This window comes from Lates calcarifer, linkage group LG2 (assembly GCF_001640805.2).
Source record: "Lates calcarifer isolate ASB-BC8 linkage group LG2, TLL_Latcal_v3, whole genome shotgun sequence".
In the NCBI taxonomy this organism is placed as follows: Eukaryota; Metazoa; Chordata; class Actinopteri; family Centropomidae; genus Lates; species Lates calcarifer.
This window is the reverse complement of record NC_066834.1, coordinates 23,524,996-23,545,780: the sequence shown is the minus strand read 5'-3', so window position 1 is coordinate 23,545,780 and position 20,785 is coordinate 23,524,996. Positions and strand designations below refer to the sequence as shown.

The 20,785-nt window shown below is 40.4% G+C and overlaps 1 protein-coding gene across 1 annotated transcript; it reads right to left on the bottom strand.

Moving 5' to 3' along the window:
* Positions 1 to 2,286: 2,286 nt before the first annotated feature.
* Positions 2,287 to 20,568, bottom strand: loxl1 (lysyl oxidase-like 1). The gene is made up of 7 exons (XM_018666975.2): positions 19,039 to 20,568; positions 13,739 to 13,847; positions 12,506 to 12,643; positions 7,436 to 7,592; positions 7,073 to 7,168; positions 6,552 to 6,667; positions 2,287 to 4,864 (listed from the first exon to the last, which is right to left on the bottom strand). The coding sequence occupies exons 1-7, from the start codon at positions 20,141 to 20,143 to the stop codon at positions 4,858 to 4,860; spliced, it is 1,728 nt and encodes a 575-aa protein (XP_018522491.1). The 5' UTR covers positions 20,144 to 20,568; the 3' UTR covers positions 2,287 to 4,857.
* Positions 20,569 to 20,785: the final 217 nt, after the last annotated feature.

The window sequence follows — 20,785 nt, the reverse complement described above, 5'->3', positions numbered from 1 at the left end:
TCTGTACAGCCCTTGGGGTATTTTTATGTGCATCGCTCAGAATCTCACACTGTGTGGATTCACTTGGGAAACACCCTCAGGCACATTTCAGATAAATACAATTGCATATTCATTTGTTGAAAGAAATGGCCCTAAATCATTTACATGTCTCTAATTCAGCTGCTTCGAGAGCCATTGCAGACATGTGCTGTAGTATGTCCTTTTCATTACCAACAATAAGAACATTGGGCATTGTGCATTACTGCCTGTATCCCACTGAGGAATATAAGACTTTATACATGCTACTTAACCACCGGCTGCATAAAAATATGTAGACGCAAAGACAGAGGCATGCTTATGAAATATGGATCTATAACTGAAACTTTTCAACAAGGCTATCCAGTCTTTTTTGGAAAAGTAATACCTCTAAGTGAAAGAATCCAATACATCATTTGGCTTCTCTCTCTCATTAGGAGTTATCCATCTGTTTCTCTCTCTCTCCCTCCCTCTCTCTCTCTTTGTCTCACACAAACACACACACATACACAAACAAAAATATACACCGACACACACAAACACATTAACATAAACACATGCGGCCAAAGTCAAGCACATGCCAGCACGTACAGCATTACTTCTCACAAAACAACATAATGTGGCACAGAGAGCCGGAATGGGGTGATTTTCATGTGAACGGCCTGAACAAACAGCCCGTACCAAGAGGAAGTCCCATCTCGGGGGTCAGGGTTTTGTTAGGACAGACTAAATATGAGAGTGAGAACTGCGTAGCAAAACAACCAGATAATGGATTCTCATTCCTCTGGGGGACAGGAAATACTTCTCAGAGGAATGTCTATGTGTTTTCCAAATACCATATTTCACAACTGAAACAAGCCACACCGAGTCACCAGTTTATTACGAACAGGTTAGAATTATGATGCAAGTAAATGGAGTAAAAATATCATCTTTGTGAAACTTTTAATGTCCAGTTTTTGCCAAAACTTTCTCAGAGAAGTTGATTCACCTTCATTTTCCACCATAAGGCCATCTGGTGAGTTGCAGCTTAATATTGCTTTGCATACTATTTATTTTACATACATTGTATACTGGACTGTTAAGTTCTGTTTTTGAATGAAATTGTTGAAAAGCTGCAGTTTCATATAGGCTAACAGCTGAATTGCAGCTGGCCTTCTGAACAGAGAAAACTTCCTTCACTTTACTTTAGCTCTGCCTCCTCTCTGACTATGTCTGTTCCGGTGAGTGTTGTGTTTGTGTGTGTTCTCTGTTCTCTTTTGTTCCTTCAATCTTGTCCTTCAGATTTTTTTTTATTTATTTATTTGTTTATTTTTGTGAGGTGAATCCTCATATTGTTATATAAGTAGACTCTTGCTGTACAACTTGTAATTTTTCTTCACACTTGGATGTCATTTCTGTTAAAAGCAACACACTAACATTAACTTTTAGTGATCAAAGTGTGATGAAGCTTGTAATCACTCCACAAGTATTATTCATTAGTCTACATTTCCATTTCCACATAGCAGTGTGACACATCATTGCCAATACTCTTCTAGTCTATCTGGAGTGCATTAGAGGATTGAAAACAAAGCAAAAATAGTGATCTGATGATCAAAAAGTATTACGCTTTATGCAGTTCTACATTTAGTTTTGACAACATTTTAAACTACTGGCAACATGGTGTTGTGTTCAACGTAATGACTATTTGTGCACAGTGTGACTTGTCTCTGCCTGCTGTCTAAACACGTTAGATGTCAAAGAGGGTAACCTTGTAGAAATAAATGGACCTTTGGCTGTGTGGTGATGGTGTGTGTCAATGTTGGGAATATGCTCCGGTCAGATTATTTTTCAGGGTGTCTGCACACATCTTAACATGCCAGATTGTGGAAATCCAATAACAGCATGAAAACTCATGTGACTGATTCATGTATGCACAGTACTGGTGCCACCACACGCAGTTGTTACATCCACTGTTTGGTGTTTGTAGGCATCCTATATGCAGTGTGTGTTTTTCTGTATTTGTAAAGGTCAGATTTGCATCCCTGTCTGATTCATGCATGACAAAATAACATACAGTACTTGGGAAAATGCCTAAATGCATTAAATATATCACACCTAATCTTTTATGAAGGGGAGAATTTCAGTAACTTGTCACACCTGTCATACGGCATTTCCTTTGCATCTACTGATATGTATTTTGTGTAAACCAGCAGATATGGTCTCACATGCAGCACAGCGAACCACTGCTGAGAGATGCTGCATAGCGTTCATATTCCATTCTGAGTACACAGCGGATGTGTAAATGTATTTATTGTATATGACATTTTGACAGGTGTTCACTGTTAGAAAAATACAAATTTCATCACCACATGTCAAAGATGCTGTATAAACTGTCACCTACTCTTCTGTTGTTGTTCCACTGAATGTCAGAATCACATGTTGATTCACATTTCTCAGTGAGTGTACCGTATAGTTATGAGCTACCAGAGTAAGACTGTTTAGATCAAATTACAGAGCTGACTCTTTACAGTACAGTATGAAAGACCTGTTCTATGGCACTAAAATTGGATTCCGCAGACTAGACCTATACTACATTGCCTACAGATTGCCTGTTTCAAAAAAATTAAAATAAAATAAAATAAAATAAAAAATAAAATTGCAGAATCAAAACAAACCCAAAATCAGTTTTGGTGCTTGTCATTGTTTGATACATATTGGCCAGATCAGTGTTGATTACTGAAGCAGCACTTTTTTTGGATATTAAAGTAATAATCCTTAAGATTTTCATGTATTCAAATCCAGGTTCATGGTTGGCAGTTTCCATGCAGTAGTCAATCAATCTATTTATGTTCAGTAATTTCCAACATATAGTAGTTTTAATTGTTAATGGCGGGGTCCGCCATTTCCACACTTGCTTTAAATTTCCCTTTACATGCACACGGCAATGATGCATGCATGTAGTCCAGCGTTACTGGACTACTGGTAGTTAGATAATTTTATCTAACTATTATCATCCTCAGTGCTTACTGTGCACTCTCTTTATATTGTATCACTGCTGTATTGAGTTACTACACTAACATTTCCTACAGCTGCTGCTCCATGTTACAAGTGTAGATACAATGTTTTTGTCACTGAGGTTAGCGCTAACTACAACCAATGATCAGAGATACTTGTGCAAAACAAGACAATGGTCATTTTCTGATCAGTTTCAAATATTACAGAGTACTAGAACAAGAAGGATCAGCAATTATTGACTGACTTCTCTCTCTATTAAAACATAAGTTTGCTTGGCTGCACTGTAAAAAAAATGCACCACTTAATCCTCTGTCTCTACAAAAATAACTGTTCAAGGAATGATTGCTGCCCCCAGAATTCTGGGACCATCAATGTCATCAGTTCAACCAGGACTGAAATTTTAAGGATTATAACTTTAAATCTTTTGGATTATTTTGAAATTGTTGTTTGCATCCAAAATAATGTGCTCTTTGATATATGCAGTAGATTTGATGGTTTCAGCTGTATGCTGCAACAGAGTGGTAGGAGGCCACAGTCAGCCATTGCAGGCGTTTCCAACGGAAACCAAACACTAAACAGGAAACAACAGCTCATTCAGTTGGAGAGGTAGGTAGAGATGATTTTCTGGCACTCTGCAGTATAATACTAGCAGTAGCATTTTTTTTTTCCCAACAACACATACTATTTGAATAATTCAGATTATCAAGAAAACATATAAATTCATTCGATTTTACAAATTACAGTAACTCGTCAAAATGGATAAACAAAGTACAATCAGTTACAACGAAATAATCTCCATCGTTAAAGTCATGCAACAGTGGAATATTTGTATATACATTCTTCAAAAGGTATAGATGACAAATGAGCCACCTGACCAGTGTTGGTAGTTGAAGAAAAGACCCCAGGACAGTGTAAATGTACAGCTTACAGAGCATGAGTCTTGTTGTCTGGAAAGCACCATTTTCTGCCAGTTGAGCTTCCTGTTCCTGTTTTACTGAAATAAGAAAGGACGAATTGGGACACAATACGTATATCGAAGGATTTGGGGAAGTACAGCACCCAGTACTGACAGTCTGTCTTTATGCATGCATTTACAATTTGATGGAGCTGACAAATGAAAATAGGACCTGCTTTCTTCCTCTTGCTGTTAACACAACATTAAACAGGATGTGCCCAGAGAATCACAGTATCCCAGCCTGACCCACTGAGGCACTGGTGAAAAGAAAGAAAAAAAAAGAAGAAAAACTAACACGGTATAGTTCTTCTAAGTCACTGGGCATCTCTGCCTGTCCCCACACTGCATGGATGAATGCACCTGGGGAGACTTAGTCCCTTAATTTTATTTGGTGATTTCTGCTGAACCCTGAATTTTCTGGAGCCGCTCACTTCAGCACCAGCACCACTTCACGCTTTATTTATATTTCAAACAAAGCCACTCTGTACATAGATATTTAAGTGCAGATACAGTAAACACCTCTTTTCAAAGTCGGTGATGTGTCCTAGCATGTAACCAAACTAGACCGATAAAGTTGCAATATGCGAGATATAGTTGGTTGGATAATATTATAATGTAGATTGCAGGGATCTGAACTGTTGGTTCATTATTGGGATATCAATGTGCAATATGCATTATGCAATGTTGTGTGTGTGTGTCTGTCTACTTTAAACTCCGACATTCTTATCAGTGCCAGTGGAGCCCTTGTTTGCCATGGGTCCAGAATACCAAAACAGCACAAAATAGTAGAGACAAACAACATCAACAATGAACCAACAACAAATGGATTCCATTCACATTTCAATGGAATAGCAATCAGGGTCACTCTAGTGTGGCAGCCTTCCAGTGCCTGATCAAGACCTGTAAAATAAACACACAACAAATAACGCTATTGTCAGAGGAACTGTAGTGCTCCAGACTCAGTGAAGTGTTTTGATGCACTGTACATACATGCATTTCCTCAGAAAGACATGAAAGAAATGCTAAATGAGAGACTGCATTGATTTACAGAAACCAGTGGAACAGACGTGATTTCAGCTCTCTCTGCTGGCTTCCAGCTTTCACACAGTGGGGCAAATACAACTCAGCAGATTTGATAGTTGTGAATGAAACGTTACCTATTACCCCACAAATGTAGGCACATTAGCCTCTGATGTAAAGTATGCTTGGTCACTAGCCAGACATGCTAATGACTGCAGCTTACATTATCACTGATAAACACAGGGTGGTCCATTCCTAGCACTTCTCTAGTGTTTTTAGCAACGTTTTTAGCATGTCTTCTTTGGTCTTTGGTTAGATTTAGGCACAAAAACAATTAGGTAAAGACTGTGGTTTACTAATGACTAAAGATTGTGAGTTAAACTAAGTACTTCCCTAAGGACCTTCATCATCATGGCTACAATAATAAACACATGGTTAAGGTCATGGATGAAGGAAACAACATTAACACTAACCCTAACCCTAACCCTAACTATTGGTTTCACACCATCCATCCACCTCAACCTCCTCCTAACGCAGGTTTTATTCTACACATGTCACCTGACCTCTTATAGACCTTTAATCAAATCGGTTTTTCATACCTCTGCTGTCATTTTAACAGAAACTGAAAATTATGTCAATAACACCTGTGTTATGTAATCAGTAACATCAACACACAGTATATCATAAACATATATTATACATCTGAGCTAAGCTAAGCTATGGTAAGCTAATTATTATAAGCAAAGTGTACTTTCATGTGCTATTTGTTTAAAATTAAAAGAAACTGTATGTTCAAATGAAACAATATTAGTGTGGTCATAACAACATAATTAGATTTTTTTCAGATAAAGGTTGAAAAATATTATATTAAATGATGGTGGTCATGCTCTTAGCATCTGTTCAGCATGTAATTCTATTATTGGCATTGTTATATTTGAAAAAGTTAACCATTATATCCAGCTTACTGAAACTCTGGAAATGGTTTGGCAAACATATTTTTAAGTGTATGTTTCACTGCACCAGTGAAATTAAAAGAGACCATCCAGGGCACTTTAACCTATTGATGCTCTGCTCATGTGTATCCACTCTCTAAATGATGTCATTTTGAGAGCATATAATAGTAATTATGACTGCAATGATACACTTCCTAATGGGACTACTGAAAAGTTCAACACCCTTATATCTCCCTTTGAGGGAAAATATGAAAGTTTCAAAGGCAATTAATTTTAACTGGAGAACATAATTCATTAGATCATCAAATATTTCAGCCAAGAACCCATTAAGTCCACTAAGTAATTCAAAACACTGTGAGGCTCTTCATAAAACTGCATTTAGCCACCAACTTGTCATGTGGTTTGCTATAACTCATAGGTGGGAGAATGACACAAACTCAGTTTTACAGTTTGCCTTTCAATTCCCATTCTTCAAAAGTTCTTTAAAAATTGCCCAAGGTTTAATTATACAAACAAGCGGCAGATTTTGAGAACATAAAATACGATGAACAGCCTCCAAGTAAAATCAATTATCAACCATGTGAATAAAAAACTGTACATTCTTTCTTACTTACTGTGCTATCTTGCAGTTGGTTGTTCTAACAAACCGTCCTGTATAGTGAATGTTACATCTCACCACATTGTTGGTAAAGTCTGATTCCAGAACCAAGAATTTGGGATTAACCTGGAGCTGGAGACAAAGAACAGAAGGAAAATTACAATTCAACATAATCACTAAATCCCAGCAAACAGTCAGTAGGCCTAATAATGCTTACAAAAAGAATATGTTTGGGATAAATAACACTGAACTCAATCATGTATAGATGTTTTGTGTGTGTAGCCATACTGACAAAATAAAATATGCATGAAAAATAGATGGATGGGAAATCAGTGCCACTGAGCAATGAAGTGCTGCAACTTGAAGAACTCTAGGATAACTAGTAACCTAAAAAACTTCTGGACTTTATGACTCTTTTATATCCTGGATCAATTTGTTTTGGTAGCCTTGACCCTCACAGTCTTCCATGAGATGTGACCCCGTGCTGTCAACAAACTTGACACGTCCACACACACCAGGTCCTCACTTGACTCTTACCTTTAGTATGTAGTTTCCTGGTTGGATGTCTGTGATATCGATCCACTGGCAGTCAATATCAGCATTGTATGTATCGTAGCAGCCTGGGCTTAGACCCTGAAGAAACAGGGGGTGGAAAGACACATATGAGGAATACTGATCTGAGTCAAAAACAGCTGGAATTTTAAGTCAGTGGTTAAAGTGGTATATAGGGTGTGATGTTTTTTTCACTTAAACTACTCTATCAATGCATAACTGCAGTGGATGGATATTGGCCTGGTGGTTGGTAAAGCACAGGGAGTGAGGAGGTGGACCAAAAGTATTGTGGGTGACCACCAAATCTCTTGTCATAATTTCCATTTGTGTGTCCATTTGCTGTATTACCTGAGTGTGGGCTGTGCAGGCATATCGCTTCAGGTGACCAAAGTCACAAGTGGTGTCCTCAAGACAGAAGCTAGCCTTATGACCCTCTGCCACTTTACGGCCAGTGCTGACCTCCAGCAAATCATAATGGCTGAACTCATCCATACTGTGGTAGTGCCTGTCGGAACAAGCAAAAAACGTGTGCATATAGTCAAAATGAAACAATCAAAGAGTTTATGCTTTTACCAGTGTTCGTCTGCTATGTCATGTGTGCCCAAGCTACAGTATGTAAACAGATGTTTATCAGGTTTATTAAACTTCTATCATAGTGACACTACTATTTTGTTTAAATGTAGCTTATACAACTTAAAGTGTGACGTTTAGGAGAAACTGCAGTTATTTACTGTATTCAACCTATTGACCTCATCTTGCACCTTGACAGAACACATCATTAAATATGAAGGGACAATGGATACTAATTAATGGCAACAGTAAAGTATTGTTGAAGCACGACATTAACACCCTAATGATGTATGAATGTTGTTAATTAGCTTGTATCAGTTGGCAAAATCAGAGGTGTTTGTGTGTGCGCTGGTGTGTATGCATTTCAGCGTGTACACACTTTGTGGTTATTTTTAAGCATGCATGCACATATTGGTGTGAGAATGTGTAAATTTGTGTGTGTGTACCATTGTAAGAGTGTATTTGTACACTGGTTTCAGTGTGTTTGTGTGTGTGTGTTTGCTCAGCTTTAGCAGCTTAGGAAAGCCTGGATGCACATGGCCAACGATCATCTCAACTGAACCGGAATATGAACCAAGTGACTCTCAGTGAGTGACTCTGTCAGCGAGCTGGTCCATTTGACATCATCTGCAATATTAACTGCTATATGGCTTGGACCTCTCCCAGATGTCAAAGTGACCTCACAAGCCTGCTCTGCACATAATTGTGCTGCATGCTAACAAGTGTGTATTTGTGTTGCGTACGGTGACATGTTGATGGAAAAAGCTTGACTTTAGGTCATTGTTGCAGTGGATCTATGCATGGTAGTGGTAACAGCTAAATTACTGAAACACACTTAATATTATTATTAAAACACAGTAGAGTCCCATTTGCCTCTTTTTGTTTTCCCTCATCCACATGATTGAATGTCACCATGTAGTCAAAATAAATTTGCAATTTATCTCATAAAAAGATGCATCTATTAAATGCATGCACATAAAACAAATACAATATGAATATTATATCGCAAATGCAAATATAAAGTTGTTTTTCACAGCGACTTTTGTCTTTGTAAACTTGTGTGTACATGTCTGGTCAGCCCTCCTCCCCTGAATAAAGTCATTACTATAGAAAATGTTGTGGGGTGTACTGTACACCAGATATACTATATCATGACCACAGCCAGCAGTAAGTTGTGCAGTGTGGTCAGAGAGTGTAGAAGTCAACGGAGGGCAGAAAACAATAACATCAGCAAATGATGCAACAGTACCACAGAACTGACACTTAAAGTAAGTGGTATGCTATAAGTAAAGTGAATAGGTACAAATCTATGAAGCATGGCTGTCAGGCTTACAGCCATGACATCATTTGTCACAGGGACAACAAATACAATATGAATGAGAAGTTTCTACAGTATGTATGATTTTCTATGTACACACATTTGAAAATGTACACATAGCTAAACCTATTGCAATCTAATGCAACAGCTTAACAATAAATCCCATATTTATGAAGCTCAGCGACAACTATGTAACAACTGAGTGTATCTAATTAGCATTATAGAAAACAACATACAGTTTCTCGGTGGTATGAACTAGCTGCCAGATTTCTTCATTTGGAATACATAAACACACCATTTACTATTACTACTAATACTAAAACCACCCTGATTAAGAAAGTCAATTTTGAGCTGGTAATCAGGAAGTACTGGAAGTCTGTGCCTGTTGGTTTAATTAGTTATTTATTGACACATATTTTATAGAGGCTGCACCGCCTATCATTATGTGTAATAAAGGGGTTTCCTTTCATGTTACCAAAATTATTCATGAGTACTTTTAGTTACAAAAACAGCCAATGTGACAATTTTCTTAAAAAGGAAACCCAATTGAAATTACACATCACAGGATTTAAATAGGGAATAAATACCTTCTAGCAGTCATTGAAACCATTTTGTTCCATTATTCATTGACTCTTAAATTGCTCCTACAGTATACTTAAGCGGTGTTGACTTTAGTTGTTGTAGCAGGTGAGGTAAGCACTGGATCTCTTACAGTCAGACAAACTCAGACTATATAAATATTGCCCTTTCGCCTTACTTCATGGCCCATGTTTCAACATAGCAACAGCTTTTACTGGAACAGTCATTAAAGATTGAAGGATGACTTGGAAGGAAAAGTGGGTACTTTCCACTGATGGAGCAAGTGACCATTCAAGGGCTCATTCTTTCCATAGGAGAGGCAACCAATTAGTAGTCACTCTCAGGTAGAAACCTGTCTGCTGTTATCTGAGACTGAAAACTATTTTATTGTATGGGCATATATTACACTCTTGTCTCTGCTGACATGCAAATGTATGTGTCTGTGTCTGTTTATTGGCTTACTTTATGAGAGGCACATGAGTACACAGGCAATTTGTGAAATGCATATGTGAGTGTATACATGTGTATAAACCAGAGCGGGAACTGGAGGGCCTGGAATTTTGAAGCACAGTCTTTGTTTGTATTCCCAAACCTGGCATTCATTTCAGTGGCAATCTTGAGATGATTATCTACAGTATATGTGTGTACGTGTGTGAGTATAAAATCGAAAGAAAAATTAAGGGTGGGAGGAACTGGACTACGAGGTGCCTGGAAAGGTCCCCAGCCTCCTTGGATTCCTGGATCCCCTCCCTGACTATGTCAACTATAGAGAATGTAGAGTTGGAAGGACGCATAAAGGATTTAACAAGAATAGCTTGTAATCGTAATGTACAAAACATTCCAGGTCTTCTTCGTAGTCATGAGTCATTTTCCACTTGTGTTGCAACAAACAAGACTTTGATGGTTTCTCAGATCACAGCTTGGATTGCAAAACACAGAGGACTACAGTGGGTTCTTTGAGAACTATCCAGCAGTGGCCTGACATTTGCCTTCCATGAAGTGCAACAGGGATATGAAGACATATGTCTAAGCACCTGCACAAATAGCAGCCATGATCTTTGACCACAAAGGTCGCATTGCATAATAAAGTTGACTGAGATAAATAAAACATAGGTTGAAGAACTATTTTAATAACTTCTGGAATCTCAAAAATAAAAGTTAAACCAAACATATTCAAATACTTTTTAATGACCTCCCATGACTTCTCAAACTGATTGGCATAAAAAGTATGTTCTATATGGAATTCTATGTCCTCATTTGGGTAAACAAAAAAAATACAGAATTCCAACATTTTCACAGCCCATTATACTCAAGAGGATGCTGTTCCCTTCCCTTCCTCTAATACTCAAGTGAAAAAGACAGGAGAGAATGTAATGAAAAGCAAAACTGTCAACTACACAGCTTATTCTACAAAAATGTAGGGCAGGAAAGTTTATTGTGAGAATCTGGGCTAGAGATTTTCTTCCCCTAAAGAGATTTCTTTGTAACCAAACACTCTGTCCCAGTAACCCATATCCTTGCCATCATACTTTAGCAGCTGTGTGATCTGGATGTCACAGATTGACAGGAAAAATGGATTGATTTGTCATTCTGATCACACAGCCAGTGGAATGATTGCCTTGGCTTTCTGCCCCCTGGGAACCACTGTGTAAATGCAGACTGATGTCAGACAGCAACAACACTGCCAATCTCCTAACGGCCAGTCAACATTCCTCTAAGATGAGGATAGTAAAGCAGAGCCTGGCACTAGCGTCAGTGGGTGGACTCACTGAAATTGAGATAAGAGCCGGTCTACATGGAATATAATGTCATAAAACAATGACGATACCCTCAGAATCACCTCATCAGCAGTCCCCCAGAGATATTCAATCTAAGTCTCTACTGCCTTGCTAAACCAACTACAAGCTGTCCACTGAGGAAGACACAATGAGAAAACTGCTCTCTGAATTGATCAAACCCACTCAGCTAAATGCCATCACTTTTCATGTAATGTGAAATTTAGAGTGTATTGTTCTGTTGTTCTATTTCACGCAGGATTGACTCTCAAATGAACTCCATGGGTCTGACCCCACTCCCCAGCCCCTCTCTCCTCTCTAGAGAAGCATAATGAAATGTACTGTGTGTGTTCTTTCTCGACCAACCAGGGCAAACCTCGTCTTTTCATGCACTGTAACTGTATATGGCACAATATGTGGCTGATTGGGCAGTATAAGATCCAGTCTGCATTCACCTTCAGTCAAATGACATTGACATGCACCACGTCAACATTCTGGTAATGGACTGAGAGCTCTGTGCCCTCCAATACTCTAGGTTGTTGGTGAGCAACAAGGATACGCCGGTATGGACTAACAACCACAAAATCTTCTACGTCAACAGTGAACTTTCACTACCTGAAAACTCACCATGACCCCAGGCATTTAAAATATTAGTGCCAAAGTCATGTCCGTGGGGAGAGCCATCACCAGAGAAATGGCATCAGCACCCTAATTTTCATAAACCAGGGATGCATCCAAACTTGTTGGGGCTGGCGTCCACCCAGATATAATGAGGCCAGCTGGTGGCATTAGGTTGGGTTACATTGAACTCCCAGTAATGAGGTGGTGAGTGCTGCTGCTTCTGTATTGTACAAGGCCATTTAGGTTTGAACTAGAGGCATTCAACACATGTAAAAGTAAATTTTTACCAACAAATTTTCAAATTCACAATTTCACCATTTCACCACAACTTTTAGAACATACATTCAAAACCAGCAACCAGGTCTGTTTGTTTAATAGTATTTACAAGGTATACCACCCCATGTGTACAGACTTACATACACTCTGTAAGAATAAAATGACATTGACGTTGAAATGTTTGCTAACTAGCTCCTTGGTTCCCACAACAGCTGATATTGTACTGAGTAAAGCATGACTAGCTGATTGGGTAAAATCTGCTTTATATTAAGCACTTACTGGTGACAGCTATGCCACTCCCAGGTATGACGTGGCCTGTTAGGCATGAAGTCAGCAGTGCCCTTGTTTTTCACCCTCTGTGGGAATCGCAGCAGGACCCTTACATCATAGTCGGTGGTCTCGGGGCTATAGGCAGAGCTAAATGGTGGACACATACATGAAGACAAAAAACAGTGAGGGAAACTGCACAAGTGGCTGCAAAAAAGAATGTCAGCATGTCTGTTTCTCATAACTAAGACAAGGAAAGACAAAAAAGAGCAGGGCTGAAAAGGCTTGGAGGCAGGAAAATAACTACTAAATAATTCATTCTACAGATTACAACCATCTCTCCAAATACACAGTTTCAACATGGGGAGGGGGAACACTCTGTTGCATGATTCACTTTGTATGTGTGGAAGAGGAAGCACAACCTCGAGTTCACCACTGAATACCACTGAAGATCTAAGCCATTCATCTTGTGGCTGTTGTTGACATTGGAGTGTATAGGCAAATTACAACAGCCCATCTGTCGGTGATTGCTGCAAACTCAGACAGGATATGAAAGGGCTTTGAGGGATGGCTGTGCTTGTGATGGGAAGAGGGCAAATGGAGCAGCCATAGGGACAGCACACTTCCATCATTTCAATAGTGTCCTTACTGCAGAGCTAGTCAAAGGGCCCAGGCCTGGGGCTCAGGGGATGCTATCCGCTAACACAGAGAAATGAAAGTAACGGCAGCCTGTATCCCCAAAGGTGACCAGGATTTAGTTCACTCATGTTGTGCTGCTGGCCAATTATTTCTGTCAGATATTATTGCACAGAATGGGTATAATTCTGAAGGCAATGTTAGAATTGTGGATGGTTCACTCAGTGGTTAATGCTACCCAAAGGTGAAGCCAGGATATAAAAGGTTGTAATCTTCCATAAAAAAAGTAACATTTTGTTGATCCAAAGCAGGGTATGACCTGGACATACTAACAGAGGGCCACATTAACACAGAAAACACACTTTATTGTTTCCAGTTTAGACTAATTTAAATGTCTTGGACTGAGCTAAAGTCCAAGCCATGATGCTACCCTTAAGATATTGCAGAAACCTTTGAAATGAGCACATTTGTCACTAACATGAAAACAGAACCCACAGGGGCGTGAACATTTTTGATACTACTGACATTGGAATGAACCCACTGAAAAAATAAAGAAACGTATAAATAAATGAATACAAGCCAGTAAAGGACATCCAGAATTGGGTTTACCTTGACAGACATTTTTCCTCTGCAGCACAGCGGAGAGAATACATGTGGGCTCTCTGGATGTATGTGGAAGCTTGGACATAGTTGGGATCAGGAACAAGGTCAGGCAAACCTGAAATGACAAACAGACTGCTCACCCTGTACTGTCATTATATATTGTCACAACTTTTGTTCATCAAAACATTTGTTCACAAATCACACAAATCTGCACAAACAACAAAGGAGTACTTACTTAAACCTTATTAGAAGAGTGTTATGAAGTATAGTTAAAGCTGACAAAATGCACTTATAGCACTGTTACTATGATTTCATTTAAAACTAACGTGACCCAAATGTCAATGATTGATCATTTCGTGACAGGTAACCTTTTGATCTCTCAGTTCCAGCCCTTCCTGCAACTGCCAGTGAGTTATTGTGCATATTTGTCATCAATTTTTTATTACCTGGTAAATGTGATAGGTGCTGATGGAGGATATGTTGGACAACGATGCAGCAGCAGGGCCCACAGTTCAAGACTGGGTCACTCTAGAGAAAGCCTTTGGCCACTAATTACTGTGCATTCCAGATTATTATCATGGTTTTCTAATGAGACGCTTTTGCTCATAACCCTCTCAGACAGGGATGAGTTTAGGGTGAGAGAACACAAGGGTTACATTTGGATCTAGAAAAAACTTAAGATACATATGAGCACATATATAGTTCATTTTCAGTCTTGAACATGCTTGGTTTTCCACCAAATATATCTTCTTATTAGGTGGAAAAATTACAGCAATACTTTCTTGGCTAATGTGATGTGATCTTCCATGACACTAACCTTAATATGCATGTGCCACTTCAGCTTAACCTTTAACACAGTAACACAAGATGACTAGTCATATCTGTTGGGGATAGGGCTAAACTTGGAAAAATCTGAGCTACAGTATCACAGGAATGCTTGTGTTTTTCATACTTTGACTTCTGTAAACAAGTGACAGAGATGAAGAGATGTAGAAAGGCATAGGAGCACAGAGATACAGCGAGAGAGCCAGACAGAGACAGAGAGAGGGAGAACGTGTGTGCCAGGGTAAAACAACAGTGATCTCACACCACTCCTGTTTTTTAAGTGGGCCGCTGACCAAGTCTGTCAGAAAACCCGAGGAACAAGTAAAGAAGAAAAGCAGGCCCGACTTGTCAGAGTGAATGTCTTTCTGTCCCATTCCCAATAAAGGCCATGCCAGCAAGACTCTCTGGCATAGCTTATCACCCCCTCTTTGTTGAGCTCACAAAGGCCAGACACACTTTAATGTGAGATTGTTCAAGCGACTGAAAGTCAAACCATCTGACCTCTAAGCCTGGAAGCATTAATGAAATCACAAAAATGATGTACAACCTTTACTTTTGGTATATTCTTATATTTCTGTTGTAGTGTGTTTTAACCATGGAAAAGAAGATAAATGATTATATAATGATATCTTTTTGTTTTGGGCTAGCAGGAAGGGCCTTTATGGAAACCAGATGAGAAGTTTCCTCTTTTATATTTGCCTGCATCTAACAATCAGGTGAGTCCCTTCCCTCCCCAGCTGCAAATTTAAATAAGGGCATTGCCTTTGCAGGTGTTGTGTAAACATCCCATCTGACAGCTCTCGCCAAGGCAGACATATAGGATGAGGGTGTGCTTCCTGGGGCAGACCATGTAAACACTGTAAGACCAGTGTGAAATGCAGAGGTTTTCCAACTGCAATCTCAACTCCATTTTTTCCTCCTCACCCTAGGAAGGCTTTGTTCTCTGCCCTCTAATCTTTTGAAATGTGAAATTGGGTCTCTTTCAGAGGGATAAAGTGTATTGAGAAGCCAAAGCTGATCAGCTCTCGACAGCATGTGACAAAGCCACACATTACACTCTAAGTGGGGCACGGAGAGAAGAAAGTGGATCCTGCCAGGCTTTTTATACCATCTAATATAGCATAATAAAAGACATGAGGGCTCCTTCTCTAGATACTCCTGCTCTAAGCTATAGGCTGGTTCGCTGCAGGGGACTGACAGATTGGAATACTTGGAATTGATTGAGGTCATTTTACAATGTAAAATCAAGAATCTCAACAGCATCAATATGGTAAACTGCTTTCACAGCTTCCTTTATCGGGCAGTTTATGGTCTCTACTCTCTCTTGCAATAAATGCTATTGCATCTGATCTATTTTCATGATTATCAACCACCATTTTGGATGGTCAGTTGAATTATTGCAGATTAATTTTAGCAATGATGAGGTAATAAAATCTTCTCTCTTAATTTGAAAACATCATGGTAAAACTGATGAGTGGAATAACTGTGGTGCTGCCTTGCAGCTGCCTTGACGAATTAATCTGTACCAATTATGATCTAATTATTCTAACCTATAACTGCTGGTGGCTTTGTCAAGGAATATGAGAGTAACGAAGAGTGAGATGAAGTGACAATGTGCTGCAAAGGGCATAACTGGGATGATAAGAAGACTTTTTACACCAATATTTGCCATGACAGTTCATTAAAGACAATTCATTACTCACAAAACCACTGCAACACTGCAGCTTTCAAAAACTAGAACACACTCAAAGAGAGCACACCGCCACCAAGGCTACACAATCCAAGTCAGATTCTTCTCTTTAACACTGAATAAAGTGCCCTTGAATTTGTTTGCAAATCAGACTCACTGTTGATCTATTCTTTGTTAGTTTGCCTAGTAGTACAAAATAAGGATTTTGCAGGAAAAACAAAGAAAATAGAGCATGGCTGAGATTCAGGCACATACCTTCCACTTCTTCAGTCTAGTATTAAAACTGGTGTTCTGTGCTTCACTAATCTGCAACACGAAATATGTTTTGAAAGAAATAATACATTACATAATAAGGAAAGCATTGTTAACATATTTGGCAAGTCGCAAAAATGTTGGTACTGAACATATTTCATGTTTTCTGCCAAAATATTCGACATCTGGTTTAGTAAGTCTGCAGTGACTTGAGACACAATGTGATTATCAGCATTTCACTGAAAACCAGACAGGGGCCGGGATGCACTGATTTCACTGTCCTGTGCTTTGTGTACCCACCATCCACCCCAGCCACTACCCTGTGACTCTAGTGCATTAGATAAATATAGCACTTCATTCATTCCAACAAAGGTTGACCTTGAATGCAATCCAGGCAGAGACTGCACTTGACCACAAAACGAATCTGGGAAAACAATTTAGTAATATATAAACATGAATTATAAGAGACAGGGTTAGTTTTTCACCTCATGTCAAGTGCACAAGACTTGAGGTCACTATCCCATTACAAACTGTTGTTCTTTACCAACAGAAGTTTCTTTCTGACTTATGTTAAAGCCAGTGTTGGAGAGAGGACACTTGCAGACTTAATAGATTGAGTTTTGCAGTTTTGCACTTTGAACAGTACAGTATGCTATGTAGAGTTCTTGCTCTCTTTTGTCCGCTCTCGCATTACTAGTAATGTTGAGCCCTATTCACAGTATGTAATTCTGTTAACAGCTTGTCTGTTGGAAACATTTGACAACGTAAAGCAATGAATGGACAGTGTCTGTGCACTGACACTTGTTTCATGGCCTTTAACTTAATCATTGCAGGTATTTGGTTGGTAGCTGATGGCAGTGCTTGCCAGCTTGTCCACCTACCTAACCTTACTCCCTCAAGCTATTTGTGCTTAGATGTATTACGCAGTGACCTTAGTCAGCCACACATGACAGTATTTTAATGATGATGAGCAGCCTACACATTGAACTAGATGACATTTCTATTGGTCTTCTGTAATTAACTTCCTCTGATATGACACATTACTGTATTTAAAAATAAAGGCAACTTCTGTTTTAAGTCAATTTTAAACTTGCAGCTCACAATAGTTATTACAATACTGTAACAGCTTAATGCTGTGCCATGAAGCAGTGCAATAAAAATGTCAACTTTTCAACAGCTCCCAATGGCTGAATCTTTATCACAGTGATTACTGGGAGCACTAAGGCATCTGCACATATGTAGACTTTTTGTGCTGTAAAAATGGCTCCCAGCTCTAGAGTGTCTAATGAATGATGGTTGCAAGGCACACAGCACACCGGAGAGACTGCTGCACAGTAAGGCAGTAAAACAGAAGGTAAATCTGCATTATTAAGTGTCTGAGAATTTGGTTGGAGGTCCTTGTTTTCTCTCAGCTCAGACCAGACACAGCCTCCAGAGGTTAGAATGTAGAGAAAACTTCACATGTTGTTTGCATTTAGCTGAGTAATTTTTTTCCCTCACCACACACAACACACTTAAGATAAATCTTGTCCTCCTTAGTACAGTGACAGTGTTATTAAAATAAAGGTGATAAATTGCTAATAGAGTGAAAGACGCAGCCTGCTATGTTACAAAAACTTTTTTTTTAAGGCAGGGTACTGCATGTTTTGACGCTCATTCTTCCCCCCAATAACTCTGCCTAAATATTTCTTTGATTTCCTGTAGCTGAAGCAATGGACCCCATGTGTTACTGGGACTTTCCACGCTCTCCCTCCCCCTCTGGGAGTGGTGAAGTGCTGTATCCCCCTCCCATGTTTCCCCTCTCCTGCCTTCAAGCCCAGGAGGCAGCCACTGACCACCTACACCCCCCACCCCACCCCGTCACCAGCCTCCCCACTATGAGGTCACCGTCACCATTACCAAACTCCACACGAACCAGTCTACTTTCTTGCAACACAGAACTCCCCGCACACTCAAAAAAACACAGTGGTTCTTGTGTGCGCTCTCTGTACATTGGCAGGGCTTGCTCAACACCTGGTTTCAATAACCATACAAGTGGGAAAAGATGAACCTTGTGTCCCTTTTACATTGTTTGTAAACTGAAAAATTGAATTGAAAAAGTTGAATTTTACGCAGTTGTTTCATTCTGATTTCCGTAGATTTCTGACAAACATGAAAGAAAAATATTGGAGAAACATGACTGTGTACGTGAGGGGGTTGGTGAGCTCTCTACACCTCCTGGGTTTTACATATTTCAAATTCATATGTCCAGCAATAACCGGGATCACATGGATAGTGTTTCATTTTCTGCCTCAAAGACAGAAATATCTTGGGTGGATGCCTACAAGTGAACAAGCTCCATTTTTCCACTGGAAATGTAAAATATTTTTATTTTGTGCTTCACAACACATTGCTCAAAATCTGTATCTCCTGTCGCTCCTCTCATGTGTCACAGCTCTTCCTAATATAATCAACATTTGGCCAAACTTACTGGACAAGATGGGAAATAAAGGATACATTGTGTTAGTTCACAAACAACCAAACACACAGCTTACTGTACCTCTCTGTTCTGGTCGGTACACACTCCCAACACTCATACTGGGGTTCTCAAGGGCAGAGTTTGGAGAATTTCTGCCTGGAGGAATGGGCTGCAGGAAAGGAGGCTGAGGTCTACCGAATGGGGGAAACTGCTCATACTGAGGGCTCCTGATTGGCGTTTGACTGGCTTGTCCTGTCCTGTCCACTATCATAGGTGTGGCCTGGTTGGCATCAGGGGCAGGGACAGCAGGAGCGGTGTCCTCATTGTAGAGGCTGTGGGTGTATCTGTGGTCAAGACCATCTGTAAATGGTGGCTGGGCAGCACGTGCAGGCACCGCGGGGTTGGGCCCGTAGCTGTAAGACTGGTAGTAACGGTAGCCGTCATCAGTAAAATCAGTGGGTGAGCCTGGGAGCACTGGGGCCACACCACCTACATATCCTCCTCCAGTATAAGCACGGCCAGCACTGTACCCCCCACCGCCATATCCTCCACCGGCAACAGGCTGAAAGGGAGGCTCGTAGCTCCTGACTGGTCCCTCCGCAAACCCAGGGTCGTAAGGTACTGGTTGGAAGGGAGGTTGTTGAGGAAATGGGTATTGTGGGTAGGATTGTACATTATAAGAGGACGAAGAAAAGGATGATGATGAAGATGATGATGATGAAGATGAAGAGCCTGTGGATGGCCTGAAACGAGTGCTGGAGGATCCTTGGAACTGGCTACCACCTGTGCTGCCTGCTGTTTGTCTCCAGTTGTCAGGCACTTGCCCAAAGCCAAAAGGATGTCTTGCCTGCCCACGGACAGTCTCAGAGGATCCTCTTGACGGAGCCTGTCGGCGGACATTGCCTCCCTGAGGTCTACCTGAAGAGCGTGGACGAGAATCTGCCACAACCACCCTGGGACCTCTCTCCTGGGTCCCCGCCCTAGCTGGGACATATTCAGCTCCACTGTTCAGCAGGCTAAACATCCGCCCATTGTTCTCCCACTGAATCACCTGCCTCCACGGAGTGGTAGAGCTGTCCTGCCCACGGCCCCGACTCTGGCTCTGCCCCTGACTCGGTGTGGCAACCTGAGCCTGCCCTGAGCCCAGCAGGACAAATACCATACATGCCACAACGACAGGCAACATACTGGTTCCAAAGACGCCACAGCTCACCACACAAGAAAAAAAAAAAAAACCCCAGTCCACCAGAGGCTCAAACTCAAACCACCTGTAGCTCTGTCAATAAAACATGTGTATCCTTTTCCCGCGGGTACAGCTCTGGTGTGAGTGTTGAGACAGATGCAGGGTTGAGAAGTAAGCCTGCGGTTGAGTGCATCTGCAGGTCCTCACTGCCAGCAGTAGATGAGGTTGAATGTGCATTCAGGAGCAATCACACCCAGGAGAGCGAAAGTGGGCTTCAGAAGACCCACTGGTGGTGTTACCGTCTGTTAGTGCTATGAGAATATGTCCTGACTTCTTGTCGGTCTGCTGGCTCGCCTGTCAGTAGACTGAGCATTGCTCTCTGCCTCTTGGAAAGAAGTGCCTGTGCACTGCACGACTGCAAGCTTCTATTTGCCTGATTGCTTACAATGGGCTGTGAAAAAAATCTCAAACTTTTTTTTTTTTTTTTTTTTTTAAACAGAGGTCCCACATGGCCCTAGTGCTAGTGATGTTTCCTGGCCTGAAGCAGTCAGGGATCCAGAGTCAACATTACCATCTGCAAAGGCATTCAGACGTACTGTACAACACATCTCACTTTCAGTGGCTTGAACTCTTTTCTTATCTTGC

Bases quoted from the DNA above. Each gene is read 5' to 3' on its own strand.
- loxl1 (XM_018666975.2), bottom strand. From the start codon at position 20,143: ATGTTGCCTGTCGTTGTGGCATGTATGGTATTTGTCCTGCTGGGCTCA. The intron at 7,169-7,435 runs GTAATACAGCAA...CTGTTTCTTCAG, and splicing joins CCTGCACAGCCCACACTCAG to GGTCTAAGCCCAGGCTGCTA. The intron at 6,668-7,072 runs GTAAGAGTCAAG...CTTTGTCTCCAG, and splicing joins CAGGAAACTACATACTAAAG to CTCCAGGTTAATCCCAAATT.